Source organism: Rhea americana, unplaced genomic scaffold (assembly GCF_003343005.1).
Source record: "Rhea americana isolate MKP2758 unplaced genomic scaffold, rheAme1 scaffold_48, whole genome shotgun sequence".
In the NCBI taxonomy this organism is placed as follows: Eukaryota; Metazoa; Chordata; class Aves; order Rheiformes; family Rheidae; genus Rhea; species Rhea americana.
The window spans coordinates 1,742,359-1,769,682 of record NW_028186623.1 but is presented as its reverse complement, the minus strand read 5'-3'; the positions used below and the strand labels follow the sequence as shown (position 1 = coordinate 1,769,682).

The 27,324-nt window shown below is 60.0% G+C and overlaps 1 protein-coding gene across 2 annotated transcripts in view; it reads left to right on the top strand.

Annotated features, from left to right (window-relative positions):
- The window catches only part of LOC146589091 (opioid-binding protein/cell adhesion molecule homolog), a 337,145-nt gene that overhangs the window by 305,788 nt on the left and 4,033 nt on the right, over positions 1-27,324 (top strand). For both annotated transcript variants that reach the window (XM_085316789.1, XM_085316788.1), the window contains 5 exons: positions 9,261-9,493; positions 21,072-21,197; positions 22,310-22,444; positions 22,834-22,954; positions 23,346-23,497. In XM_085316789.1, the coding sequence (XP_085172915.1) occupies positions 9,261-9,493; positions 21,072-21,197; positions 22,310-22,444; positions 22,834-22,954; positions 23,346-23,497 (767 nt within the window). The remainder of the gene's footprint in view (positions 1-9,260; positions 9,494-21,071; positions 21,198-22,309; positions 22,445-22,833; positions 22,955-23,345; positions 23,498-27,324) is intronic.

The window sequence follows — 27,324 nt, the reverse complement described above, 5'->3', positions numbered from 1 at the left end:
AAAAAAAAAAAAAAAAAAAAGAGAGAAAAGAAAAAACCCACGCAGAGGGCTCCAGGTTCTTAAATGTTCAGGTCTGCTAACACTGCTAGCAATAAACTCTGCTTTTCTTCTCCTCCTTTTGATTGAAGAACACTCGAAATCAGCCGGGGAGCAGGTGCCGCATTGTGTTAGATTAGCGCTGATTGAATTCTTACACAGGCAGCTGATTGAGGCGAGCGCGCGGCTAGCGCGCGGCTCTGCAAGCGCCGGGGCTGCGACGAGGAGGGTCTTTTGCCGGAGCGTGTCCCTTAATCAGCCCCCTTGAACGTGTCGGTGCTGCGAGCGGGTCTCTCGCGGCGCTCTGCCGCTGCCTTGCCGCCCGCGCCGCGCTGCGGAGCAGGACCCCGGGCCAGCTGTGGCAGTGCTCTCGTGGCGGGTGGGAGGAGAATCCGGCGCCTGTGGCAAGAAGACGTCTCTTTACCGTCGTGTCTGGCCGTCTGTCCCATCCTGGCTGCCTCGTAGCTCTTTGGGGGCCAGACCACAGAGGCGGGGTGCTTGTGAGCTGCCTACTCTTGCCTGCACGCTTCCTCTTGCAAAGTAGCCCCGGTGGGAAGCTCCAGCTGCTGCTTCCCAGGACGGTTAGTGACGGCGTGCCGCTGAGTGCCCGYGGCTTTCGGTAGTCTCTCTGGGGAGGAACTGTGAAGATGACCTGCTTGCTTCGGCCTCCCGCAGAGAGCACAAGCCTCAGGAGGGCCCGGTGGCCGAGAGCAAGCCGGGACTTGGCTCCCGGCRTTGTCGGGGACACGCCGCACGACCTTGAAGAGAGGCTGCCAATCCATAGCTACCTTTTAGAGCCTCAAGAGATGCCTCACTGGATTTCTTCCAAAGTCAGCAGCTCCCRTGTAGGCAAGCGCAGCTGGGAATTTCTCCAGAAGCAGTTTTCCTGGAATAGCTGCCCCTGCTCGGTGCCTTCATTTCCATTTCCATTCAGGAGATCAGGTGTGGATGCAAGCATTGACTTATTCTGATGTTAGCATTTAAGTGCCATCTGCTCTATAAACATCCCCATTGATTTGCTCTATCAAAAGGCCTCCTGCTTTATCCCTTTTGCTGCTGCCTCATATTTTCTTATGAAAATGTCTATTAAGCTAATAACAGCTGTCTGCCATTGGGGGCTTAGGCTGATGGCTTCTGATCTTCCCCGCTGCGAAAGGGCAGCGTRTTTGGGCGCAGACGGAGCTGGCCCGCGGCACGAGGGCAAGGGAAGCGCTTTGGCAGTGCGTGTGCCCAGAGTCCGCAGCCGGGCACGGAGGGCGGTCTGGGGCCACCGGGGCTCCCTTCTCCACCCGTTATTAGCCGGTTTGGCTGCAGAAAGTTACTGGACTGGTGAGAAGGTGCTGCCCAYGCTGCAAGGCTGCAGTCAGAGCCTGCTTGCACACACGGTACGGTCCCGGGGGCCGAAATGCCTGCTGTTACTTTCTGAGCAGCAATGTGGTTCGGAGCAGACTGTAATGCCTGCGACTTGAGCGAGGAGGAGCTGGAGCAGAGGGAGCAAACGGCAGCCAGAGGCACAGGCAGCAAGCGGTGGTGCCCTGGGCTTCTGGGAGCACGTGAGAGGCTCGTGCATCAAAGCAACAAGCTGAGGGTGCAGGAAAGATGATTTGGAGGGAGGGTTTTGGTGGCAAGGAGGTGCCAGGCCTCCGCAGGCTTGGACCTCGAGCGGCTGTGCCTCACGGGCCTTCACCCCTCTGGCTGGGTCACCCAAAAGGCGAGTTTGCCTGGCACGGTTTGCCATTTAAACGGAAGGGCGTAGAGCTGTGGGGCCTTGCACATGCTGGATGCACGGAGAGCATCTTGTTCTCCCGCGGCCCTGGAAAGGTAGCAGGGGGCATGTTTGCTAAYTAACGATGCGCGCGTCGCCTTGCGACAGGAGCCCAGCTTCTGCCGCGGTGGGTGGTTTCTCACTGCCGTAGCGGTGTCCAGATTTGCGGAGAAATGTATCCTATAGACATCAGTGAAGAGAAAACCTAGGGGCGCTGGGCCCGAACGTGCCTGTGTTGTCTGGTGGCGGTCTGCCCCCGGGGGCTGCACGGCTAGAGTTCAGCTCTGGCTGTTTCGCCAAGACGGCTCTCGCCTGCCTCGTCATCTTATTATCACTAGGATGTCTGGGAGCTGCCGTCATGGACCGAAACACCATTAGATGATCTAGAATGGAGCTAACAAGGCAGCCCCTGCCCTCACGGGCTTATTGTCGTGGCAGATGGATATTTTATATTTAGCAACCTCTAATGTATCAATCGAGGCTTTGATTTTTCACAGGGAGCAGCTTCTGTTCTGGCGCTCAGTGGCGGAAGGCAGGAGGCCACAGGAGGAGAACGGGCGGAGAGAAACCCCCCCGATTACGCTCATGGTGCGCTGTCCGTGCCGTGGGCGGGCRAGGGAGGGTCCCGAAACCTTCAGCGGGCTTTTGGGGCAGGGAGAAGGAAAGGATGAGAGGAGGACTCTGGTGTCGGGGACGGGCTCTGGTGGTGGTCTGTAGGTTGCTCGCACGGCACTGATTTTGTGCAGTCCAAGCGGTAAAGTCGCGGTGGCCAGCCGCTTAATTAAAGTTGCAGGCGGCGCGAGCCAGCAGCGCGTGGCTCTGGGAGYCGTTTGGCTCTGATCACGTGCGGGGCAAAGTCAGGAGGGTGGCAGCTAGCAGGGAGAAGCAGAACAAGCAGAAAGCGAGGCTTGCCATGGGGACGGCTGGGGCATCTTTGCGGTGGCGTGGACTGTTCAAATTGCTAGTGCTGCGCTGTCGTGCAAGATGGAGCCGTGCCCTGAAGATGYCGTCCCGAGGCAGAATCGTGTTGCCACTGCAGCAGGAGGTTGGTACAGGAGAAAGCAGCCAGCAGCAAAGTCGGGACTGCTGCACTAGAGCAGACCGCGGGGCCAACGTGTGCGGCGTCGTGCTAAGGCTCCCAGGGTGACGTTTCCTTCCAGCACTGCTGCTGCTCTGGGTGATTCCTGTGTGTTCGGTTTCAGCACAAGGATGCTGAAAATCCCTGCCCCGGCCACCACTCAAAGAGGAAAGGAGCAGAGGAGCGGGAGCAGGGGAAAGGCGGGTGGCTCAGCACCCCACAGCAGCCGGAGCCACGGCGAGACGGGAGCGAGGGTGCCCGGCGCAGGGACCAGGAATGCACACCAGGCACCCGCCGCCCTCGGCGCCGCGGGCGGCTGTCGCGGCTGGCAGCGATGGAAACGCCGCAGACGCCGTCCTGCCCTCCRGGATCTGTTGTACGAGCCCCGCCGCCGCGGGCCGCAGATGCCGTTGTGCCGCCGGCTAATTTGATGGTTTACATTGCCGAGAGAGAGGATTAGAGGAGCCTCGTGTTTTGGTGGCCTGCTTCTCATTTGCATATTTAACGAGGCGGGACCCCAGCCAGGTTCTGTTCTTTTGTGTTTACTTCTGAGGAGCTGTGTTTATTTCCGATGATTACAAATAAATCTCCTCTTCCTTTGCTCCAGCCGCCCGGAATAAAAGGCGTTTGGAGTCTGTTAGCTCTGTAGCTGGAGCAGCTCCGCAAAGAGAGGGAAGAATCCAATTAGGAGACCCCTGAAAATGTAATTAGCATTTGCGTCTCAAAGAAGTTTGTGCAGCCCCTTTCAGAGGTGCTTTCAGCTGGAAACTTCCCCGGCCAGAGCACCGAGCAGTCGCCGTCGAGCRGCCTCGGCAGCCAGACGAGCGGCTGGCGGGTGCCGGCGCGCGCGGGCCGGCGCGGCGAGCCGAGTGCAGCGCGGTGGCCCCATGGCAGCGGGGCTGAGCGAGCCGCCCAGGCCGCTTCTCGGGACCGGCCGGCGGGCCYTCTTGCCCGGCACGGCTCTGAGGCAGAGCTCGCCCTCGCTGCCGATCTGGGTCAGGTATTTTTGTCGCTGAAAACTGGGTCAGCCGAGGAGTTTGCGGCTCAGTTTTGGCATTTCCATTTGTCATTTTGAAAAGAGAGTTTGCCTCGAGGAGTGAAAAACGGTTTGGGGTTGCAAGGCTGCAGAAGTGTTTAAAGATATAGATCTGTTTGTTTGCATAAGCAAGTGGGGACGTTTCCGGTTGGTCTGGAGGGGGGGGTTCTTCCCAGAAGCTGGCGGCTTTGCCGAGGACCCGCAGCCTCGGTTCTCTGCAGAGCCCACCACCGTTGATGGGCTCTGTGGGAAGCGATTGCCCAAGCTGTCTGCGGCGTGCGTCAGCGTTGTGGTGGTCCTAGGCGTCCCATCTCTTGAGAGATGTGCCTGCGGAGACCGGTGTGGAAGGCTTGCTTTATTTCTCCAGCTCTTTATGGGTTGTTTGTCTCTCRGAGCCTCTGCAGCAGAGAAAAAACAGCGCTTTCATGGGGACATTTCGAAATCCAGAGTGGGAAGCACTGGAAACGAAGGGGGCTGGTGTTATTTCACATCCCGGGCATAGGAACGGCGTTGTCAGGGTCAGTAATGAGGCCGGGCATGAGCCTGCCGCTGGGATCGACGCGGGAGCCTCTCTTAATAGGCCTGRGAGGAAGGAGACGGTCACTGCCTGCCCCTCGAACACAACGAGTGTCGGAGGAGTTATCCGTATTGTTGACACTAAGTGAAATAATTCCTTGGAAAACTTCAAAATTAGCATGTAAGGATGAAGAATGGGTACAATTAGAGCAGAAGCAGCAGAGTGCCGCGGCCCCCGGGTCCCTCCCTCATGCATCTTCCCACGCTGCTGCTTTCGGGTTCACTGCCCTCGTYGCCTGCAGAGCGCCGTGATCTGTAAGGGAGCTCTCGTTCCTCCRCAGAGCCGAGGGATAAATATGGGTCTCCCGAGATCTCGGCTCACAGAGCCTGCGTTTATCAGCGTGAGCGCGGCGAGGGCTGGAGCTCGGGCCAGGTGCGGCCTCTGGTTCGCTCCYGGGGGCCTTTGCTCCCGGGGAAGCGGTGCTGATGGTGAGCGGCTGTGGTGGGAGAGGTGGGGGCAGCTGGCCGGGCTGGCAGGAGCRTGTGCGCTGCACAGGGCGAACATCTCTGCTCGAAGGAAGCGCTGATCTAACAGGGCAGGCGCACGGAAGAGGAGAGGCGTTGCGCTTCAGCGAGGAGCGCAGCGGAGCAAGGGCGATGTGTGTCCTCCCTCCCGGCGCGTTTGCTGTAGGCAGCCGTGTGATGCGAGCCAGAGATTTGGGAGAAGGGGAGACGTAACGACCAGGAGAAAAGCTCTTTACAGGCGTCACAGCTCATGATTGTGCCCTCCTCTGAACTGGGGCCATCGTGCCGCCAGGTTGGTCAAGTCACCCGTGCTGGGCATGGCTGTCCCCCATTGCATGAGAGCTGTGCTCTTTGTGCTTTCGCCCTCTATTTTCTCCGACTCGGGCTGTCCTGTGCCCTGGCGCAGCCTGCGCTCCCTGTCTAGTCTCGTCCTTGTTCGTACGCCTGGGAAGGGGCTCTGCTTCTGACCGATGGGAAGCCCCTTCCCAGCCTTTTTCTCCTAGACACAGAGAAGCGAGGGCTTCTGAATGTGTTACCCCCGTGAATGGAAACCCAGAAAGATGTAATCTCTGATTTATAAACATTAAAGCCCCCAAACTCAGCCTGGGCATTGCAACCCTGTAACCCTAGTTTTCTGAGGGTTACAGCGAGCGTGAGTCCAGYTCAGCTTTTGCCCTGAGGATGGTTCTCTGCAGAGCTGTCCTTGGGCAGTGGGGCTGCAGTGGAGTTGAGCGATGAGATTTGGGGGCTGTGGTGGGCAGGCTGCTGGCTAGGGYGAACTGGGTTAGCTACAAAGTGAATTTCAGAGACTCGGGGCTTTGCATAGCCTCTCTCTGCAAATGTGGGAGCCTGGGCTTGGAGTTCAGCTTGGGCTTCCCTCCTGAGATAGTGCCTCACCTCGCTTATTGGTTTTATGCAGATGAAATGAGAAGACAGGAAGGGGTTATTTCCCTCCTGTCTGACACACTCTTCATTTTCTTTAGTTCCTTCCGGATTTGTAGCAGAGCGGCTCTTTTGGAGATGGATACGGCGCCTTCAGGAGAATGTTAATGTGGGTTTGTCTTTGTTCTTAATTAGATCCCTTCAAGGGAAAACCTCCTGGCCCGTTTTATTATCCAGCTTTGTCAGAGCTTGTCTGCTTTATCTCAACACTTTGAAGAAGTCTCTTTACCTGTTTGCTTACTGGAGACATTATCATAATCCCGGTCAATTGGAAATAGGTAGCAAAGACTACGCAGCAGATGAGGCAGTGCCAGAGGCTTAGCAGCTAATGGATACTGCTCTCCGAGCACGCTAAAGACCTTCGCGGGGCGCTAGTTGTGTCGGGGTATTTATYGGCGTTTGCCTTTGAAACCTTGATTTCCAGCACAAGGGAAAAGTAGTAATATGAAGGAGAGGATCTGCAAGAAGATGTGTCTGGAAATAGTGAGCTCTCTAGAGAAGCTTTGAGGCCGTGACTTTTCTGCTGGTGGTTGCTCTGAGGCGTTACTGTCGCTGAGAGGTAAAGGAGGACTTGCTAACGGCGGCTCTTCGGGTCTTTGTTTGGCAAGCCAGTTACTGTAGGGTTTTGTTCTTCTCAAATTCTACCCATGGCCCAGCCCAGGGCAGGTCTCCATGGATCCTTTCTTGAGCCGCTGGTCTCCAGGAGTGAGTTGGCCACCCTCAGAGCCTGGGCAGTGGCTCCTTGGCTGCTCTGCACGGAGTCAGGCACGCCGGCATAAGACGAGCCCRAGCCTTGGCCGTTCGGATTAGGTCTCTCTCGACCTCCGTGGAGACTCGTGTTTTACAGCTGCAAAGGCCGCCCCGAGCCCCAGGTGAGAGGGAGCAGAGAGCCAGGCCCCAGCTGCACTAAGTGGTGCTCAGCCAGCAGAGCAGAAGGGACTGGATGCCAAAAAAGGTGTTGAACGCTAGCGGGAACTGAAGAGCGAGCACTAGGGATGGGGAGCGGGAGCCTTTGTCTCTTTGCTCTCAGCGGGAGTTTATTAGAGCAAGGAGTTTCCAAGCCCGATGCCTTCTTGTGCATCCACGGCAGCGATGGTTCAGAGGAGCGTTCTGCAGCATGCAAAGCGTGCACTTTCTCTGCTGTTCCCTTTGTATGTGCCACCACATCCCTCGAGTGCTCTTGCGCTCCAGACCTTTTAGAGATGGGTGCATCCGTGCTGTTGGATGCAATCCTGCTCGCTTTCCTTGGGTGCTTGCTCGTGCTGTGCWTGGAGAGAATCCCCGATAGCCTCCGTGGCAGCAAGGCTGTGCGGTCTGTGGTCTGTGCGGGGGCTCCCGCGCGTGCCCTCCGGGCGGTCTCCGTCTCCCCCGGTGCGTTGCAGGCTGCAAACGCCCCTTGGTGTCCTCCGGAACGGAGCGAATGGACCCGGGCAGCGCTCTGCCTTTGCTGAAGCGCGGCAGTTTCTCGCGGGCTCTGGGGTTTTTCAGGGCGCTGCCATCCATACGGTCCTACGTACCGGTCATACACTGGTGCCGGGTGCCTGACAGCGAAGCCTCACTCGCGCTCTCTCTAGACAAGTTGAAACCCCACCATCACCAGTTAAGTGCAAGCTGCATTTGGGCAGCGGTGCTTGAATTTGCCCAAAGAGAGCGCGAGCGAGGCTTGGCGGCCGTTTCGAGCCCGGGGCCTTGTACTTYGCCCTAATGAGGGGACCAGCTAGTACCTCCGAGGGCTTTCGTCTGGATATTTATATGAGTGCCGACATGCAAGTTGTCTGTTTTACATATTACTGCCCTGATTTTCCAGTGCATGCAATGAATAATTTACGGAAAACGTRTGTAAGTATCTCTTTATTATTCATTATAATGAAGTGAGACAGCAGTAATAGTCCACTAGACTGGAATCCCCGAGGGCCGAACTTAACTAGGCTGCGCTTAGTTCTCCCCCGGTTAATTTGAATAAAGGCAGGGCTCGCTTTGCCGACGCGAGGAGACGCGGTGCGGCATGTTTCTTCCACGGGGGCGGMGCGGGGCTCCTCCGTTACGGTGCCCGGAGAGCACGCCCGGCTCCCGCCGTCCTTGCTTGACCGCCGGGCTCCCTCCCGCCCTGCGCGGGCTCGGCGCGGGCGCTGCGGGGGAAGAGAGCGCCGCAGCCTGCTTAAAATCCAGGCAGCCGCCCGGCGTGCCGGCAGGAACGTGGCAGGCCCGGAGGACCATCCGTCTTTGCAGGAGRCCGCTCGCGCTGTGGCTGGCGGAGACGTTACAGCTACAGCACGGGGAAAATTACTTGCTTGTGGGCGAATATGTTGCTTGCTCCTCCACATCGAGTGCCCCGGGGGACCCTGAAACGCGCCCATATTGCCCCTCCTGCCCACCCCAGTCACGATTTCGGTGGAGCGATGCTCGGTGCACATCATAACACCGCGGGAGCCTCCGCACGGGGCCCCTGGCCAGCATGCAGCCTCACTGCTCCCCTTCCAAGACTCAGTTTCCCTCTCGGCCAGACTTAATTTAGCCAAACGCGCGATGCTTTTGTGGGGGGTGGTGCCGAGCCAAAGAAGCCCAGAAGTAAATAGATGCAGAAAATCTGGATCAAATGGAATGAGAAACCCATGTTCTCCAGGAGCGTTTGCATTTCTTTTTCCCCCACTCTGTTCTTTGCCAAGTGTAAGTCAGCGCTTCGAATCGGAGCTCTTGAGCCTTGCGGTGTCTYGTGGCGGGAACGGGGAGGGCGAGAGCCAGGCAGGAAATAAATAATTGAAATGACTGTGTTGTGTTTTCAAGGCACTCGTAGGATTTACAGCTGCTTATCCAAATGTTCTCTTCTGTTCCTTCGCGCTCGCTCACTCGCGCTCCTCCTCCTCCTCTCTCCCCCGTGCTTCCCGTGTTTGCGCCGAGGCCGTCGTCCCCCGGCGCCGGGCGCGTATATCATGCTGGGGAGGGCTCGAGGGCCGGGCTGGCGAGCCAAACTAGTAGGGAATTTTACAGCTTCCTCGGAAGCRCTCTGCAGGCAGCAAGGGCAGGGCGCAGAGGTGGGCCAGCGCGGGGCTTTGCAAAGTCGCCCTGGCTCCCAGAAGTCTGACCCRACACGACTTGCCTTTGCCCCGTCTCTCCCCGGCAGCTCCAAAATAAAACCAGGCAGCTCTGTTTTCGGGGGAACCCATCGTTGCTCTGGAAATGCCCGTGCTAGGGAGGGGGGCGGGTGCACGTCGGCAAGGCTGCGGTGCCGGCTGCGAGCGACGGGGGGTGAGGGATGCTGCTCAGGAGGCCCCTCTGCCCCGGGGGGGCCCTCTTGCTCTGCACCTTCGGAGCGTGCCACGGCCGCCAGCACGTCTGCGACCGCCCTCTGCCTTGTCTTGCAGGTGTACCGTGGACGACAGGGTGACACGGGTCGCGTGGTTGAACCGCAGCACCATCCTCTATGCTGGCAATGACAAGTGGTCTATAGACAACCGCGTGGTCATCCTCTCCAACACCAAAACCCAGTACAGCATCAAGATCCATAACGTGGACGTGTACGACGAAGGCCCCTACACCTGCTCCGTGCAGACAGACAATCACCCCAAGACGTCGCGCGTCCATCTCATCGTGCAAGGTGAGCCTCCGCGCGCGCCGGCGCCTCGCCTCGSCTCGGCGGCAGAGCGGTTTGCGGCCGGCGGGCGCCCGGGCCCTCCAGGGCTCGAGCGGCCCTCGCGGCGATGCCGACGTGGGGATCGGAGCCCCGTCTGCTGCTTTGCGTGGGGAGGGAGCTGGGGGCTCGCGCCGGCTCTCCAAGGAACCGCGTGGGGAGGGTTTGGATTTGCACCATCTCCCCGTTCGCTGTGCCCTTCCCGTGGGGAAAAGGAGGCCTGGCGGTGGCACGAGGCCCGGCGTCCTCCTCCGTTTGCCTGTCCCAGCAGAGACTGGTTGCGTGGAGTCGGGTGCCTGCGCAGCCGCCTCCGGTCGGACATGCCTCTGGATCCCTGCTCCTTTGCAACAGCTATCAGCTTTTGTCCAGTCTATAGATTAATTTTTCAGAGTTAGTGTTAGTTCAGGTTAGATAAAGATAATGAAAGTTTCCTAATCCTCTTAAAGAAGATTTATCTGGCTGAGTAGAAAGCTCTCAGAATACAATAAAGCGTGTATAAAACCAGGGCCTAATCTTTCCTTTAATTTCAAACAGCTGATGGGTATTGATTTTGCAGTGAGCAAATCTGAAAAATTTCTAGGCCTCAACGCGTCTCGGAAAACAACCCAATGCAGATATATATATATTTCTTTATCCTGTGCATTGAGAAATAGCAGGGCTTGATGACAGCCACGGATCGAGGAAGGGAGGGAGGTCTCTGCCCTCTCCCGTGAGTGGCGCAGGTGTTGGGCAGRCGCAGCGGGTTGCCGCCGTCCCCGTCCCGGTGGCTGTGTGCGGCTCCTCCTGTCGAGTCTCCGCGCGGCCCTGCGGTCTGCGCAGGCTCTCGAGGGCCCGCACGGGAGGATGCTTTTAGGAAAGGAGGTTTCCCTGCCGCGGCTTGACGTGCGCGGAGGCATGCCTCCCTCCGGGGACGTCCCGCTGYGGCAGGCTGCGGCCGGGGAGAGGCGCCCCGCCGGGCGTACGGGAGCCCCTCGCCGCCGTTCCCCTGCGCTGACCCGCTTTCCCCATCTCCCGGCGGCGCGGCGTTTGCCCCRGGGCTTTGGGGACTGCAGGCCCGGTTACTCCGGTGGCCGCCCCTCCGCAGGGGTCGGTGGGACTAGCGCTGGGGACCGGCCGGGCGCCGCTGCGCAGGAAGGGGGAGCGGGCGCCGCGCGCGGTTGTAGGGCGGGCTGCGTCCGGAAAGCGAAGGCTTTTCGGTTTGCTGCGAGGGCGCGTGTGCCTGGAGTGAGCGTGTTTGCATGAGAGCGAGCGAGATTACATCTCCTCCTCTTCTCTCCCCCTTTTTGTGCGCCAGCTCGTAATAAATCTTCTGCACGTAACACCCGATATCTTGCCTCCTAAAATCCCCGTGCGATTATCTTATCTCATTAAAGCAAGGCCAAAAATCCTTTCTGTTCCGCAGAAACGCTCGTGCCAAGCGCAGGGGTGAGGATGTGTCGCAGCGGCGAGGCGCGCCAAGGGTTGAAGGCAGCGTAGGCTGCAATGCAGACATCTCCTCCAGAGCYGGCATCCGGCTGGGGAAGGCGAGGGACAGTCGGTGTCCAGATTAATCGCCTTGTAGCAGCGCTTCCCTACGTGTGCCAGAATAACTTTTCCCCCGGCATGAGCAAGCAGCATTTAATTGCTTGTGAGGGCATTCTGCTCATTCCTGTAAGTGGTGAATTAGCCCTTCCTTGTACAGGTGACCAGGTCTTCCTGTCGTCTTCAGTGTTGGTGTGTGACCTCTGGTGTCCAGGTGGCCGGTGGGAGGCCATGCCAGCGATGTGTCTGCTAGCATGGGCGAGGCCAAACCGAAGGCCACCGAGCCGTGTTGAAAACTGTTCCGTCATGTGTACCAGCTTTTAGATGCTTTCTAAAGCAGCCGTGGTCAGGGTGAGGGACAGAGGGTGGTATGTCTGCAGAATAAATCTCCTGTAGCACTGAACTCGTTGCTCAGGCATGTTGCATCGCCTTAGCTGACGGGAGGTTTGAGTGAAATTCGGGATGCACAGTGATGAGGATGCGGGTCAGTTGTATCCTGCTGAGAAGTGTCCYTGTCTCATTCTTTTTATGCCCTGAGGCCAAGCCACAGGAGTCACCTAACTTTGTCCTGCCAAGAACGTCCACCCTTAGATGCCACCTTGGTGCCCTACCAACAGCGGTGGCAAGTGACGTGAGACCGGCCCCACTTGCTTTGGGCTGTTGCGCGATGTGCAGGGCTGGGAGCCAGCCCCTCGCTGAGTCTGAGCTCTGGTGCTGTGAAATAAGGGCTACGAGGGAGCGTCTTCCCCGAGGAGCCGGCTGTGCCAGTGGAAGCATGCCGAGATGACGGCGGGCCGTCACCGTGCGCGTCCTGCCGGCAGTCCTTCCACGCACCGGTTGGCCACTGAGCAGGCATCGATGACCGGCTAGCAACCGTGTTCARGTCGATTAATTTATATTTGCATTTTGCACAACTAAAAGTTGCCCGGATAGATTATGGATTCTTCGTCCCTGTATTCAATTTGGTTTTAATTGCGCTACTGCGGGGCCAGACCTTCCCTCCTAGCAACCCTGCGATAAATCTGCCGGTGACTCACAATCAACAGTAAATGTGCCTCTCCGTGTCGTTATTAATATGTCGCTCGGATTGGTTCATTACAGCAGTTAACAACGGCTTGTAAGAGCGTGGATGGCAGGAAGCCAGAGGACCTTTTTGTCTTCCCTTTTTTTTTTTTTCCTTTTTTTTTTTTTTTTGCGGCAGCTCCCCTGTCACTGTAGGACGGGTGCTTTCAGGCAGGGACGCCTGCATTTTGGCATGCCGGTGTGTTGCCGAGAGAGCCGTTAAGTGCAGAGACACCTGGGATGTGATTTTATATACATCGAATGTGAGCCGCCTAATCCTCTTCTTATCATAAACAGCCTTAAAGGCGAACGCTGTCRGCGCAGGTCTTGCATGTCCCTCCTCCCTGCAGAGGCAAAGCCAGGGCAGAGCTCAGAAGCCCAGTAGAGGTGAGCGGGAGAGGGTCCAAGTGGCAGAGCGACTCTCCTGGGACTAATGACACCGAACGAGCTGTAATTTCTCTTTTGGAGCAATTAGCGGAAAGCAAAGCCTTTGGCGTGCCAAGAGCTTGTGGTGAGCGCCGGCAGGAACCACGGCGCTCTGGAGAGAGGTGTGCGGGCGAGGGTGCTCAGGCCCTCGGGGAAGCCCTCCCGCCCCCAGATCCGCCCTGTGCCCAGCCCCGCTCTCCCTGTTCTGGGATGCCCGAGTCCGCAGAGGAGAGCTGGGGTCCCTTTCGCCGGCGCGCAGTACTCTGCGGGGCGGAAGCGTTGGGAAGAAAAAGCACAGTAGACTGTAGCCCTTTGCAGGCAGCAACGCACAGCCGCAGCCTCCCCTACCCAGGCCGTTTTGGGAGCCACAGGATATTTCTGCCTTGATTTTGGAGTTTGCATTTAACGTACTGGAGAAAAAGATCCCTTCGTTCCTGCTCGTAGCACAGGCAGTACCGAGAGCACTGGCTCCCCACAGCCTCTCGCCCATGCTTGCGAGGTTTGTGTTCAAGATCCTTAGAGCGAGCAGAGGGCTGAGGGCTTTTTCAGTCTGCCTCAGGAAAAGAGGCTTATGAGGAAAAGAGATGACGTGCGATAAAACCCCGTGGAGCATGGCTCCAGCAGATGGGACCGGGACTGCGGTGGAGGACGGTTCACGGCACCAAGATGCTTCTCAGTGCTTGGTACAGTCGGGGACCTTCAGCCGCTTTGGGGTGCAGCTGGGGTTTGAGTTCCTTTGGCTGCTGGTGGAGCCGGCTTCTGGAAGCAGACYGAGACCCTCGCGGAAGCCCCCGCGTGCGGCCTTCGGGGTGCTCCCGTTGACCTCAGCCTCACTGGCCAGTGGGCAAGCACCGTGCCRGGGGAGCAGTGAGTAGCCTGTGCCGGCAGAGGTGGGTGAGGTCCGGTGGCTGCGGGCGGACGAGACTCCCTCGTGGCACTTCTCGCCCCTTGGTGTTCCCACCACTCATCATGTGGGGCCTTCAATGGGCTGGTGAGGTTTGGAGGCGTCCCGTATCCGAGCACCCCTTCTCCGGCACCCCACCTCTGTGTCTGGTGGAGCACGGTGGCGATGACTCTGTGCCGAGTACTGGCTCTGGCTGATCCTCCTTGTGAGAGGTTAATCATACTGGTAAGGAAAAGCCAAGTGGTTATTTTAAGAAGAAACCTCTCCCAGAGCTTGGCTTCGTCACGATGGGGATGGAGTGCAGGAAAATCAAAAGGAAATCGTAAGGCTTTTAAGAGGAGATGGGGAAAAAAAAGACTTGGGCCAGAAAAAGTCTTTGCAGCAGGAGTTGCGGTCTATAACACATGATGTCTGTGGCATTTAAACTCAGGTTTCAGACGTCCTTCTCCTGGGGTATTGGTGCAGGTGGAATGGCAACAGGAAGGGGTCCAACCAGCTGCGAGGTGGCTTATTTATCTGGATGCCGGGTGCCCCAAGAGGGGGAAAAACCCAAACGCAAGCATTCCCAAGGGATAAAGCAATGAGCACAGGCACCGTTAGAAAGCATCAGAGGGGAAAGCCTGTGCTGAAGGCCCTAGGATCCTGGGGACGCGTGCAGGTCCCTGCCATGCGTCTAGTCGTAGGAGCCTCCTCGATGGGCGTCTTGGGAACCGATGAGATTTTAGAGGCTGTAGGTCAGGGAGCAGATGCTCAACCACGCTGGCGGAGATGTGCGAGGTGGCAGCATTCCAGCAGCAGCTTGGGGAGTGATGCTGTCTCTTCCCCCAAGGAGGCAGCAGCGGGGGACGGGGCATGTGGGGCTYGGTTGTGCATTAGGGATCAGGGCTGAGCTCTAAGCTCCGGCCTAGGGTGAATAGGAGGTCTTGGGAGCGGGGAGGCATCATCTGTAAAGGCACTGAGCTGTTCTGCCCTCAAGGATGGCCCTGAAGGCTTGCCCAAGGGCTTTGATTAATTCTCGTCAGGATTTACGCCTGTTTACATACATYGAGCCTGTGGATGCAATCAGCGACCGCTCTCCTGGAAAGCGTGGTGCTAGAAACGGTGGGCTTGGTCACAGCCAGCACAGAGCGGTGCCTGCCGGGCAGTGCGTTGCCATAAGCTCGCATGCAGATGTGGGAGGTTGATGCTGATGCTGTCAGCAGGACGGGTGGCACGGGCTTCTCCCTAGAGACCTGCCGCCGCCTGGTATGGTGCACAGCAAGCCGAGGGGATTTGTCTGCTGCCGTATGAGGTGTTGCGGCAGGCTGCCCGCGTGCGGGGGGTCAGGCGAGCGCTCCGCGTGTTGCGTCRCTGCCGCTCTGCTTTCGCCCAGGGCGGCTGGGCTGACGCCGACTCCCCGTCCGCACGGGTGAAAGGTGCGAGGTAGTCCTCGTGGAAGCGGCCGCGCATCATCCCATTTAACGGATTTCCAGCCGCCCGGGTCCGCAGGAGCACTGCCGGGATCTGCTAGTCCCGCGGGCCGACCCCACGGCCATTCAACCGCAAACCGAGGAGGCCGCGGCTCACGGGGGTCGTGTTYGGAGCGGGCCGGCGGCGTGTGACGGGCCGCAGCAGGAAGATCCCCCACCACCCGAGCGGGGCTGGCAGCTCCTTGAAGAGAGGGCATGGTTTTGGAGAGTAGCGGCAGGGCAGCCGGAGGGGACAGCTGGTGTCCTTGGACTACTGTGTAGTGTCAAAAGCCAGTTTTCCGTGGAGGACAAGAAACCGCTAGCTCCAAGCGGTGAAGACCTGTAACCCGTGCAAGAAGAAGACAAGGCACAAAAGCAGTGACAACAGTAGCGACTCGCCCGCTGTCACTCGCTGAAGAACCTGAGAATGGGAAATRGAGAGAGGGTGACAAAACACGGGAGGCACAATAGCACTTGGAATTCAAAGCCCAGGAGAGGCCCGAGAAAATCCGTGAAGGAATAACAATGAATGAAGAATAAAGGAACTGAAGGGAAAAAAAGACGTGAAGAAAAGCCCGGAGACCTTGGACAGTAAAGAGAAGGAAGAATGAAGCGCGTGCACGCCAGAAAGCGCCGAGCATCAAAAGAGGAKATGGCAGCCAAGGAAAAAATAAAAGAATCATGAAGGAGTGAGGGCACGAAGAGGAGGAAGGTCTTGCCAGCTCCAAGGAAAGGAAGGAAACAGGCCCCTCCACCAAGGCAGCAACAGCCCACTTTGTGGATGAAGAGGGGCTCGCCAAGAGCTCCCATGTGACGATGGGTCCCCTGCAGCCGGCTGGTAGCGGCACTCCTGCAAAGACACCAGCATCTACCTTCTGACCTGCACCAACGGGTGCCCTGGGCACTGCACCGCCATGGGTGTCCTCGAGTGCGGGCTCTTGCGTGCCGCTCGCCCACGGGATGGAAACGGGCTCACCCTGGGGAGAGCGCAAGGGGCAGCGCTGCCTGTGCTCCTCTTGGCCAGGAGCTGGGGCAGCCGGGCGGGACAGCCAGCAGTGTCGCCTTCAGAAGTATTCAGTAGCCGCAGGTCCTTCCAAAATGCTGAACGGCAACGTGGCGGGCGTCCAGGCTGGCCTGAGTCTTCGGTGAGGCTCGACGAGCCCTGCCCAGCAGTGCTGCAGCTCGGGCAGAAGCAAGAGGATACAGGTTAATGCAGAATTTTTGCAAGGACCTCGTCCCTCGAGGGAGAGGGTCACGCTGACTCAGGCATCTGGGTGCTGTCTCCACAGGAGACCGCCTCCTCACTGCGTGGCCTCGAGTCCGTGGTGGTCCATAGCAGGTCCGAAACTGCGGCCCCTTCCTGTATAGCCACGAGGAGAATAGTGGGGCCCYGTTTCCCTGGAGGAAACTCGAGCACTCGAGCAGTGATGTGGCACTCGAGCAGTGGCACTCGAGCAGCGACGTGCTTCCCCCAAAGCAGCTGCTGTTGACGATTGCGCTTGCTGACYGAGGTGTTGCGAGAAGGGGGGCACACACCTCTCCAGTGAAGGTGGGGAGAAGGATGCTTTGATGGCTGGGTGCCTGTCSGAGAGAGCTTTGCGAAGCTGCAGGGCGTTCCCGTGGCCGAAGGAAGGATGAGAGAAAGCATCTAGAAGCGGAGCGAAGGCCCGTAGGTGGTTCTGGGGTTGTCTGCGGGCAGAGATGCGCGTGCCAAGCAGGACGGGGCCCTCGGCACGGCCACGCACCGGAGCTATGGGAACACGCCGGCGCGGCGCGACTCGTGTCCGCCGTTGGCGTTGCGGCGCGGCCCGAGTGGCAGCTGCACGAGGCTGGGTTGTACCGCGTGGCTACTCGCTCCAGAAGAGCTCCCTCCTCCCCCGGGGTGGGCRCTCGGCTCGGCGGTTGTCTAAGCGGCGCGCGGCCCGTGCCCGCGTGCGCCGAACCGGCCGTGCGGGGAGCTGTGAACGAGTGCTGAGATGGCGCGTGGAGCTGTGAATTTCCGAGCAGCTGAGCTGGAGTTTTCCTCCGGCCTGAGGAAATTGCGAGGCACCAAAGCATGAAAGCAGCTTGAGAATCAAAGGCGTGTAGAAGCCGTACGCTTTGGATCTCTTTTTAAGCGGAGTTACGGGCGTTGAGACCTGCGGTTTCCCTGCGCGAGGGTTGCCGCTCGAGCTCGAAAGCTGCTTTGTGCGTGTGCACCCGTCTGCGGAAGACGAYGGGTAAAACCGTCGGTCAGGACAGGCGCCGAAGGCTTAGGAGGAAGCGCCGAATCCTGGGGAATCGGAGACAGGGCGGCGTGCGTGGGCAGCCCGGGGCGTCGGAGAGGGTCTCCTCGTGTAGGGGGCGAGGGGAGAGCCAACCGCCCTTATGTCGGCTGGCGCCGAGCGCCGACCTGAAATCCGGACGCGAGGGCGAAGGCCGGACGGCAGCAGCGGGAGCGGCTCYGGGCTCGCTGCCGGGCCGTGAGCTTAAAGAGCAAAGGGACCGCGCGAGCGGATTAATTACTGCCAGAAGCAAAATTAAGGTGGGTGTTGGGGGGGGGTGGAGACATGGGGAAGTTGTTTCCCCATTATATTTCCGAGCAGAAAGAACGTTTCAGAGCGCATGCAAATCGCTCCCTGGAAAGCACTTTGGCTTCCTAATTGTTCCTGAATTTACTGACAGGTGGTTACGCAGTAGGTGTAACACCGCGATTTGGGGTTTTATTGCGCTCGCCGTCTTCGCTGGAGACCCTGGAGGGAACGGGTGTGCGGCGCGCTTGCTGAGCTTTCAGCGGGAAGAGAGGGTCTTCCCTGGCGCCCTCGGCACTGCACCGGGCGGGAGACGGTCTCGTGGCCCGACGGCGTTACCTCTTGGCCCTGCGCGCGGAGCTGCGTTCGGTGTGTTTTCAGCAGGCGAGACGGGCCGGGGAAGAGCYGGCGGCGCCGGGGGGACGGATATTAGCCGGGCTGGCAGCCCTCGTCTCCGTCGCCGAGATGCGCGGGTTGCGGTTATTTGCCCCAACGTGTGCTCTCCTGGCGGGAGGCAGCCGCTGGGCCGGGCGGCAGGGAAACGACGGGCTTCGCCGAGACGAAGCGCTTTTAGAGCGTGCGGGAGGGCGCTGCACCGGCCCGTGGCCAGGCGGAGAAGTTTGACGGAAATCGCTCCGTTGACCAAACTCTAGCTGTCAGATGTACTTAATCTATTATTTCAGCAAAATCAGCTCTGACGAGTCCCTCAGATTGTGCTGTCATCAAAATTGATTTTATCAAAGGAGATAATCTTCACTGTCAACGAGCGACGCTCTATTAAAACCTCGTGTTCCCCCCGCGTGCCGGACGGGGGTCCGGGGCTGCACCGCGGCATGCTTCGTGCCCTCCTCCTTGCCCGGGCGGCCCGGGACGAAGTGGCGGGGGTCGGGCTCGTTCGTGAGCAGGGCCGGGGCACAGCTGGGCTTGCGGCACGAAACCGGCCCGTTTTCCCGGGCGGCAGGACCCGACACCGGCGGGGGGCATGCCGTGAGCGGAGTTGCCCTGTCGCATCCCAAGCTGCTTGGCAGAGAGGATGAGGGGGGCAGCGGGGCTCGTGAGCTGCAAAGCACTCGGCTGCCCGCAGGGTGCTTGGGGACCGGAGCCGGCCGGGAGGTTTCCTCCCGCACGCGTAGAGGCGACGCGCGGGAGCAGCCCGCGGCGGGGGCGGGCCGAGCCGGAGGGCGCCTGGGAACCCGTCCAGGCGCATCCRTCTTGCCGAAGCAGATAAACCGTCCGTCCTCGCCCATCTGGCATTAATGAGAGGGAGATATGTGAATAGCAACGGGAGGAGATGAGAGGTCCATAAATACTGAGGAATAAATAAGAGCATTCGCATTTAGTGGAAGAGGGCCGGGGCTCTCCCCGCGGGCTCTTCTCCCGGGGCGGCCGCCCGGAGACGCGCGCGGCCCCTGGCTCGGGGCCAGAGTCGCGCCTGCCGCTTCCGCCCCGCTCTAATGTAAAGAATTAACGGGAACATCAGGCGTTTTGGGTCTGCAGCTGTAACGCRCGGAGATGCATCACGGGCTTATTGTTATTGAATTTAGCGGCATCGCTTTCACATTCAATTTCTCTCGTCGGCTTTTGGAACAAACCAGGAATTACAGCGCAAATGTAGGTTTTGGCCTGCCAAACATTACGCATTAACGTCTCCGTGATTAATATTACGCCATGTCGATGAAATCCTCCGAAGGCTGCTTGCCGCTCGGCTAAGGCCGGGAAAGCCCGCRCCGCTGCTCGCTGCCTCGGGATTTGTTCTGCGTCCCGTTAGGTTTGAGCACTGGTCTTCCAAATGGAAACCGAGACTATTCATAGGGGCAGTTCGGGTTTGGCAGCCCACCGGGCCCGACGGCGGCTCTTCTGCTGCGGCGCCGGCCTCCCGGTGYGCTCGGGCAGGCCCCCCGCAAGCCGCTTCCGTAACAGCCCTCTTCGCCTCTGACGCCGGCAGGGCGCGGGGCCCTTTTTCCTTAAATGTTGCATTTTCAGGCGTGTTATGAAGTGCGTCCATAATAGCTGCTCCTGCTCCGATGAGGCTCTGACAAGCTGTTCCAAAGCGTATTTTGTCCGAGCGGGAACGCGAACGCGGTGGAAAGGAGAGCAGGTAATCGCTGTGTATCTTCCTGCTGGAGCGGCGGTCCTRTTCTCGCCGCTTCCTCGAGCTTTCTGAACGTGAACGTGTCGAACTGGCGATCGTTTCTTATGGTCTATACTTAGGGATGAACTAGCGTCCTAAAKACAAAATACTATCTGCAGCGCGGGATGTAGGGCGCGAGCAGGGCTCCCCCCTCCAAACGTGAGAGGGGCAAGGGTCATGCCAGAAGAGATTCCTCCGTGTTGCTTTGGTGCAGGATGCCCGAAGGCGGCTGCTCGGCATCGCCCGAAATTGTGCCGAAAGCGTYGGGAGGGGCGGGGAGGGCTGGTGCGGTGTCCCGTCCGGCAGCGGTGCTCCGTCAGGCACGCGCCGGTTCACAGTCGCTTTTTTCCTTCCTCGGGACGCGAGTGCTGTGGAAAGTTCCCGGGGAAGCGTGCGACGGCCCCGCGGCCCGCAGTGCCGGGAAGCGGCCTTTTTTAACGGGCTTTAATTGCTTTTTGCCGGGGCCGTGGATATTTATGGGTTCGGAGATTGCCAAGTTATTTATTAGATGGAGTATCTGGGGCTAGACGACTATAAATCACTTAGGCCGGTATTGAATATGCCAGACACTCAGTAATTTAAAAAGCTTTAATAAAAATGCTAAAATATGAGACTTGTCTTTGGCCGTAATGAGACTCGGTTATCACGGTTTTATCAGCGATTTGGGGGACTTTTATTGAATCATGTTTTGGTTTTCAGCCTAGGGCAGGGCAGCGGAGACCCCCCCCCCCCCGTGCCATGCCGCACGGTGCACCCCAGGGCTGTTGCAAGCCCTGCGCTGGGCGGCGGGTGCACAGTCCGCCCGAGGCCTCGGAGGAGCATCCTTGTACCTTGCAGAGAGATTGCATCTCTCTCTCCCCCCCTGCAAGATGCTCGGGCACGTGGGGAGCTCACGCACAGGCTGCTCGTGGTCTTGCACGAGCAAAGCTGGTTTGACCGTGTTGCCCAGCACTCTGTGCTCAGGTCGGGCTGGCAGTGACGCTGGCCACCCGTGGCCCCCGCGCCCAGGGCTCACCCAGGCCATGCCACGGTTGGGTGCTGGACCGTGGGCACCCTTTGGGTGCATTCCTCAGGTTGGGGCAGGAGCACCCCACTCCTGGCGTCAGCAGCCCCACGTGCTGTTTGCTGGGACCAGTTTTGTTCATGGGGTGCCGCAGGGGCTGGTCTGAGCCTTCTGCATGACTCTGCCCAAACCGTGGCTCGTTGGCTATCAGGAGTGTAGCCCCTCGGGCTCTATCCAGGAGCCTGGGGCAGGGTGGAGGGAGGTTTCCACCAGCTGAGGGGCTTTGGAAGGCGTGCACATTGGAGCGGCTCTGTTTTGCCCAGCTGCTTGGGGAGCAGCACGTGGGCCTCACTGCTGGGGAGAAACGGGCCAGGGGTGTTTGCACCAGGTCCCCAAGGGCGTCCTGCACTGGGCTAAGCCATTTTTGGCCGGGCCATGGCATCAGCGGAGCACCGTGATTCCCAGGAAGTGGCTCCAGGTGCTCCACTGGCGAGCTCAGCGGCTCTCTCTCTCTCTCTCTCTCTCTGCATTTTGTTGCAGTTCCTCCCCAGATCGTCAACATCTCATCAGACATCACGGTGAACGAAGGCAGCAGTGTGACCCTCATGTGCCTGGCCTTCGGGAGGCCGGAGCCCACCGTGACCTGGCGGCATCTCTCCGGCAAAGGTAAGAGCACGGTGGTGGAGAGGCTTGGCTCAGGTTTTGGGTGTAGCCCRGCATCCTTGGCATGCTTTCCCAATRGGGAAAGCATCCCGGGGGAGCTTCGCTTGCCACTCTGCTGTCCCCCTGCCCCGGCTCCAGAGGTGAGAGGGACACTGAGGGTCTTGTCAAGCATAGCTTGCATGTTGCCACGTGTGATAGGCGTGTCCCATCCCCAGGCAGACCTCAAGGGAGGTTTCGTGGTGGCCTCCAAAGTCTCCTGGTGCCCACGTCCCTGGGCCGGGGGAGCGGTGGCAGAAGGGATGGTGGAGAGGGCAGAGCCCCTGCTCTTGGCCCAGGTGTTTCTGCTCGGTGCCGTGCAGGGGGGCTCTAGGGTTCCTCTCGCAATGCTGCAGTTGGCCAGAGGTGGGGGACCTGGTGGGGGAACCTGGGAAAGGGAGTGCAGGAGGGTTCTGCCYGTGGCCGTGTAGAGGTGCGTGCGGTTAGCGCCCGTCAGCAGCCCGCGGGCCCAGGGCCCCGGGCGCGTGTGGCGTGATGATGGAAGTGCTGGGCACAGAGCGCTCCGCGGGGGCCGGGAAGGGAGCAGTGCTCGGGCGCGAGGCCCGGGACGTGCACGCGTGGTTCTGAGGAGGGGGAAGACGGGCTYGCAGGTGGCATCCCACTTTCCACCCAATGCTGGCAGCTGCTCTCGCGAGGGCCCATGTTCTTTCGATGAGTGTTTGTAATCAGGGAGCCCGCAGCGGGCTTCCCGGGGCGCCACGGCAGGGCGGGAGAGCCCTCGAGCCCGAGGGGTCATTACTGTAGTGCTGCAGAGAGCTGGTCCTAAGTGTGGGTGGCGTCCAAAGCGCCTGTACGTGAGGAGGTACATATCCATATATATGCATGTATAACTGTGTGCACATATAGATATATAYGCAGCTGTGTAAACAGAAGGCATGCACGCAGCAGTGAGGGTTTTAGTGCGGTTTGGGCAGCTCAGATGCTGGCGGCTGGACTGCAAAAGGGTGCGTGGAGAAGGTGACTTCGGGAGGCGGGGACGGCGGGGCCGTGGGCGCCGAGCCGAGGCACGCCTGTCGGGATGTCTCGGAGGGGGGTGTCACGCTGTTCGTGTGTTGCAGGGCCCGGCTTCGTCAGCGAGGACGAGTACCTGGAGATCACGGGCATCACGCGGGAGCAGTCCGGGGAGTACGAGTGCAGCGCCGTCAACGACGTGGCCGTCCCCGACGTGCGGAAAGTGAAAGTCACCGTGAACTGTAAGCGGAGGGCGACAGCGTGTGCTGGCTCAGGGGTGGGGGGGAGCCTGTGGCACCTGCCCATGTGCATCCCGTGGGATGCCAACCGGGGGGGGGGCAGGCGAAGGACTGGGAGCAGGAGCATTCAAGCGGGGATCCCAGCGCGCAGGCCCAGCTCGCTCGCACTAGGTGCTGGTGGCAGGCGGGCTCCTCCTTTTGGGAGAGCGGAGTGGGGTATGCCGTGCATAGGAGCTGTGTGGATGGGCACTCGAAGCAGGGCCGGGTCCGTGTCGTGCCGGGCTTGCCACGGCAGTGTTTGTCAGGTGGGACTGGGGCTCTGGGTGGTACCCCAAGGGGCGCRGGACCTTCAGGACTGCCTCGGGTCCTGACGGGGTCGAGGGGCTCCGCAGACCCGCCGTTCATCTCCAACGCCAAGAACACGGGCGCCTCGGTGGGCCAGAAGGGCATCCTGCAGTGTGAAGCCTCGGCCGTGCCCGTGGCGGACTTTCAGTGGTTCAAGGAGGACACCAGGTGAGGTGCGCCAGCGGGGCCACTGGCCACGTGCGAGTCCTTGGAGCGGGGTGCCCGGGGCATTCGGGAGGTCCAACAATGAGCTCTGGAGAGGGTTTGGGAGGATGGTCATGGAAGGGTAGCACCGCTYGGGGCAGCCAACAGTGCCATCATGCTTGGGCATCAGGGCCATGGTGAGAGGTCAGGGCTATTTCCATGGGAGGTGGGAGGATGTTCCAGAGAGCAGTGTGTGTGGCGGAGTTGGGGTGGGGGGGCTGTAATCTGGAGCTGTTTGTTGCAGGGTGCATGAGGTGGGTGCCAGAGTGGGGGTCCAGGCGGGGGGTGGGTCATGTCGGGGGAGCGGGTGAGTCTTCGGGCCCTTCTGAGGGTTTTCTCTCCTGGCGGGGGGCAGATTAGCGAACGGCCTGGACGGCGTGCGAATCGAGAACAAGGGGCGCATGTCGACGCTGACCTTCTTCAATGTGTCTGAGAAGGACTATGGCAACTACACGTGTGTGGCCACGAACAAGCTGGGCAACACCAATGCCAGCATCATCTTGTACGGTAGGTGCCCCAGCGCGCCATGAGCAGGACGGCAGCGGCAGCGCGTGTGGGTGCCCGAGCAGGCGAGGCGCGTGACCCTTTCCGGCGTGGCGGCGTGATGATGGCGGCGGCGGCAGAGCCAAGGGGACAATCTTCTTTTTGGCGGTGGCTGCTCAGTCCCTGAGGCGGAGCTGGCTGTGAAGAGGTCCATGGGGGACATATCATCTGGAGGGATCTGAGGAGCTCAGGTTCGGACCACGTCGCTTCGAGGAGGCCGGCTGAAGGGGCCGTGCYGGCAACCCTTTCGGTTTGCAGGGCTGCGGTGACCGGATGGACCTTGGCGTTGTCGGTGGCGGTATTGGTGGCGGTGGTGGTAGCGGTGGCGGTTGGCTTTCTGGGTGGCCCTCCGCCTTTGAGGGCACGGACTGGCGGCTCCCAGAGAGGCTCGGCGCGAGAGCTGCGCCGCGGGCCGGGAGCAGCGACAGGCGGAGCGCCCGGCCGGGGCCCTTTAGGCAGGCGAGCTACGCGTGCGGCATGGTGCCGTGTGCCTAAGCAGATGGGTCCTGCGGAGGGGGTAGCTTTGTGCTAAAGGGGCTTCCTAGGTGTCATGGGGTGGTACACTGGGAACGGGACCCGTGGCCGTGCTTCGACCAGCGGGCTGGTGCTTGTCTGGGCGGCGTGTGGCACCGTGGCGAGGCCTGACACGTGATGGTGGGCAGGCTGGCGGGGCCGGCGCAGCGTGCTTGTTGGAGGTAGGAGGGGGTAGTGCTGGTGTTGGGGGCCCTGCTGTCAGCGTGGGGCTTGCTGCAGGAGCGTGGCGTCGGCGGGTTCCTGATGCGGGTGCACGAGAGGTGGGCGCAGGGCTGCTAAGACGTGTCCTGCAGCAGGCTGGCTCGGGATTGGGAGGATGAGCAGAGGTTGTGATCGGCGGGCTCTGTCCCCGGCGGTGCTGCTGTGGCAGTGCAGTTGTGTGACAGCTGGAGTTGGGGGCATGGGGCTGACAGCATGGTTGATGCCATGACCGTGGCTTTGCTGGGGCGGGAGCACACAGCTTGCCGTGATCGGTAGGGAGCCTGGTGTGCGCAGCAGTGGCGCTTGGGGCACGGGCCAGACGCTGGCTCCTGGAGCACATTCCTGGTGCTGTGTGGCTGTTTGTCTGTCCGCTCGCTGGTGGCTTGCACCATGGTGGGGGGGTGTCAATGGGGGAGATGTGGTTGGGGAGAGTGGGCGATCTGTTTGGAGGCACCCGGGAGGGCCGGCGGGAGCGGAAGGTGGMGGGGGTGTGGAAAGATGATGCTGGCCCATGGCCCAGCGGGGAGTTGGGGGAGTGGACTTGAGGGGGGGGGCTGAAGGCAGTATAGTGCTGAGCCTTTGGGTGGTAGGTGTGGGTGCCTGTGTGGTGGGGGAAGGGGCAGGAGGAGGTCTGCAGGGCATTGGGCAGGGGGGAGAGTGAGTGTCCTGTGTAGGTGCTGAAGAGCATGTGTTGTTGGGGAGTGAGGGGTGGGGCAGTTGCCCTGCCAGTGAGGGAGTTTTTTTKGGGGGGAGGCAATGTCATTTGTGGGTGAAGTGGGGAGATGATGGCTGAGGACTGGGGTTGCAGGGGCACGAGCCTGGGGATGGAGGGAGTCAGCAGGGGAGATTTAGCATGCAGCAGTGTGGAGGGCACCACGTGGTGAGGACCTGCATGGGMAGTCTGGTTACACGGGCCAACTCGGTGTGCGGCGATAGGAGCGAGCGGGTRGGTGGGCGGCACTTGGGGGGTTTTGTGTCTGTGAGTCTCAGCAGGGTGGCCCGTGTGCTGGGTCAGATATCATCTGGGCTCTGCCTGTCAGGAGCAGGGAGGAGATGGACTTTGACCGTGGTGGTAGAGTGTTGGGGATGGTGGCCAGCATTAGCAAGGAGGTATGCATGAGTGAGTGCTGCATGCCAATACGTGTGTGTTGAGTTGAGGGGGTCTGGGGGCACTCTTGGATCAGTAGAGGTGTTGTTGGGGAGGCCCGGTGTTGAGGTGGGGACGGGGCAGTCCCCGGCCCTTTGGCAGAGGAGAGGAGACCGATTATGCAGCACTGGAGGCTGAGGGCTCATAGTGGCGTCGTGGCTGGGCAAGGGGGGTGGAGATGGAGACTGAGACCTCCTCCTCATCAATCTTGGGCCTCGTGGGAAATTCTGGGACCTTGTGTGGCCAGGGGCAGGCGAGCGTTTTATCTCGGCAGGACCAGCCTAGTCAGGGGAGGCAGTTGAGAGCTGAGGGAGTTGGTGGGACTAAGTGGGATGCTGGCATACCCCTCAGGTCTGCAGCTCTCAGGTGACCTGGGCGGGGAGGGGGAATTGTGTGTGAGGGTGCCTTGCGGCTTTGGAAGCCTCTGGTGGCAGGCTGTAGTGTGCCCCCCGTTTGCAGGATGAGGAAAGTAGTTGTAGGTGTCTCTTAGTTCTGGGGATGTCTGGGAGCACTCTGGAGGTTTCTGAAGCCAAGGGTGATGTGTGCAGCCCCTTTACTCTGGGAGGTATCATCAGGGCTGCTGGGAGGACTCTGAGGCTAATGCTCRCATCCCCCATAACCTCACAGCCCTCTGGGGAGTCTCCCATGATGGCTGCAAGCCTAAGAGCAATGCTCGTGTCCTTCTTTGTCTTGCAGCCCTCCTGCAAGTTCCCAAAGGGCTGTGAGGGTAGGGTGGGGGGCTCCTTCCATGCCCCATAGCYTTGCAGACCTCAGGGGTGCCTCAGAGGGACCTCTGCATTGCAGGAATCCTGCAAGGGGAGGACTCTGGCTGAGAGCTCCCTTGCAGGACTCCTATCACAGGGGCCAGGTGAATGAGAGGAGCTCACCCGGTCTCCCTGATAGGAGTCCTGCAAGGGGGGCTCTCAGCCAGAATCCTCCCCTTGCAGGACTCCTATCAGGGAGGCTAGGTGAGAGGAGCTCCTCATGCTCACCCAGTCTCCCTGGTCAAGAAGCTTGCCAAGACCTGGACGGGTTTCTCCCCTCCAGGAGGCTGGGTAGCCCTCTCGGCTGGAGAGGGTTGCTCCCCCTTACCTCGGAGGAGCTGCTGGAGCTCTGCCCCAGGAAGGGCCCTCTCCTGCTGGGTGCTTCCACAAAGTGCCACGGTCACTCCTGGCCCTGAGGACTTATGGGAGAGGGGTCCCCTGGGGCGAGAGCGACCTGCTCTTCCCTGGGCCTTCCGACAAACCCGCCCTGCCCCTCTGCCTCAGCCGTCCCTAAGAAACACCCACAGGCAGCGACTTGCCTCCCTTCGCCACCCGCTTACTGACTGACTGACCGACCAATCTTCCACCTTGAGCTCTGCATTGACGGGGACCCCCAAGTCACGTCCCCCCCAGCCGCTGACACAGCACACTTATTCCGATCACCTCTCCAGCCTCGCAACCCTTCCTGGCAAGCCTACTGGGCCACGTGCCTGGTCTATTGCCACCATCCCCACCTGCGAGTCACCTACCCACAACCAACTGTAGCACCTTGTCCCATGCTGCACAGGCCTTGAACCACACAACAAAGTAAGTAAGTCCAGCAGCCCTCCTACACCTCACTCCTCCTCTCAGCCCAACGTACTCCAGAACACCTGCCAGCCCCTGCTCAATTCCTCCTCCTCCTCCCCCCCCCCAACAGACAGCCCCTGGGTACCTGTGACACAAAGGAGCTCCAGATGACACGATCTCACTGGACAAAAAGCATTTATTATCATCAAGCTGCACGCTGTCACACRTCCCACTCCAAGCCCACCCAAACGCCGGACAACGTGTCTCTGGACCAGGCCTCCTCCTCCTCCTCCTCTTCTTCTTGGTGATGGACTGCCCACACAAATACTGACATGGTCCTCCAGAACTCATCACCA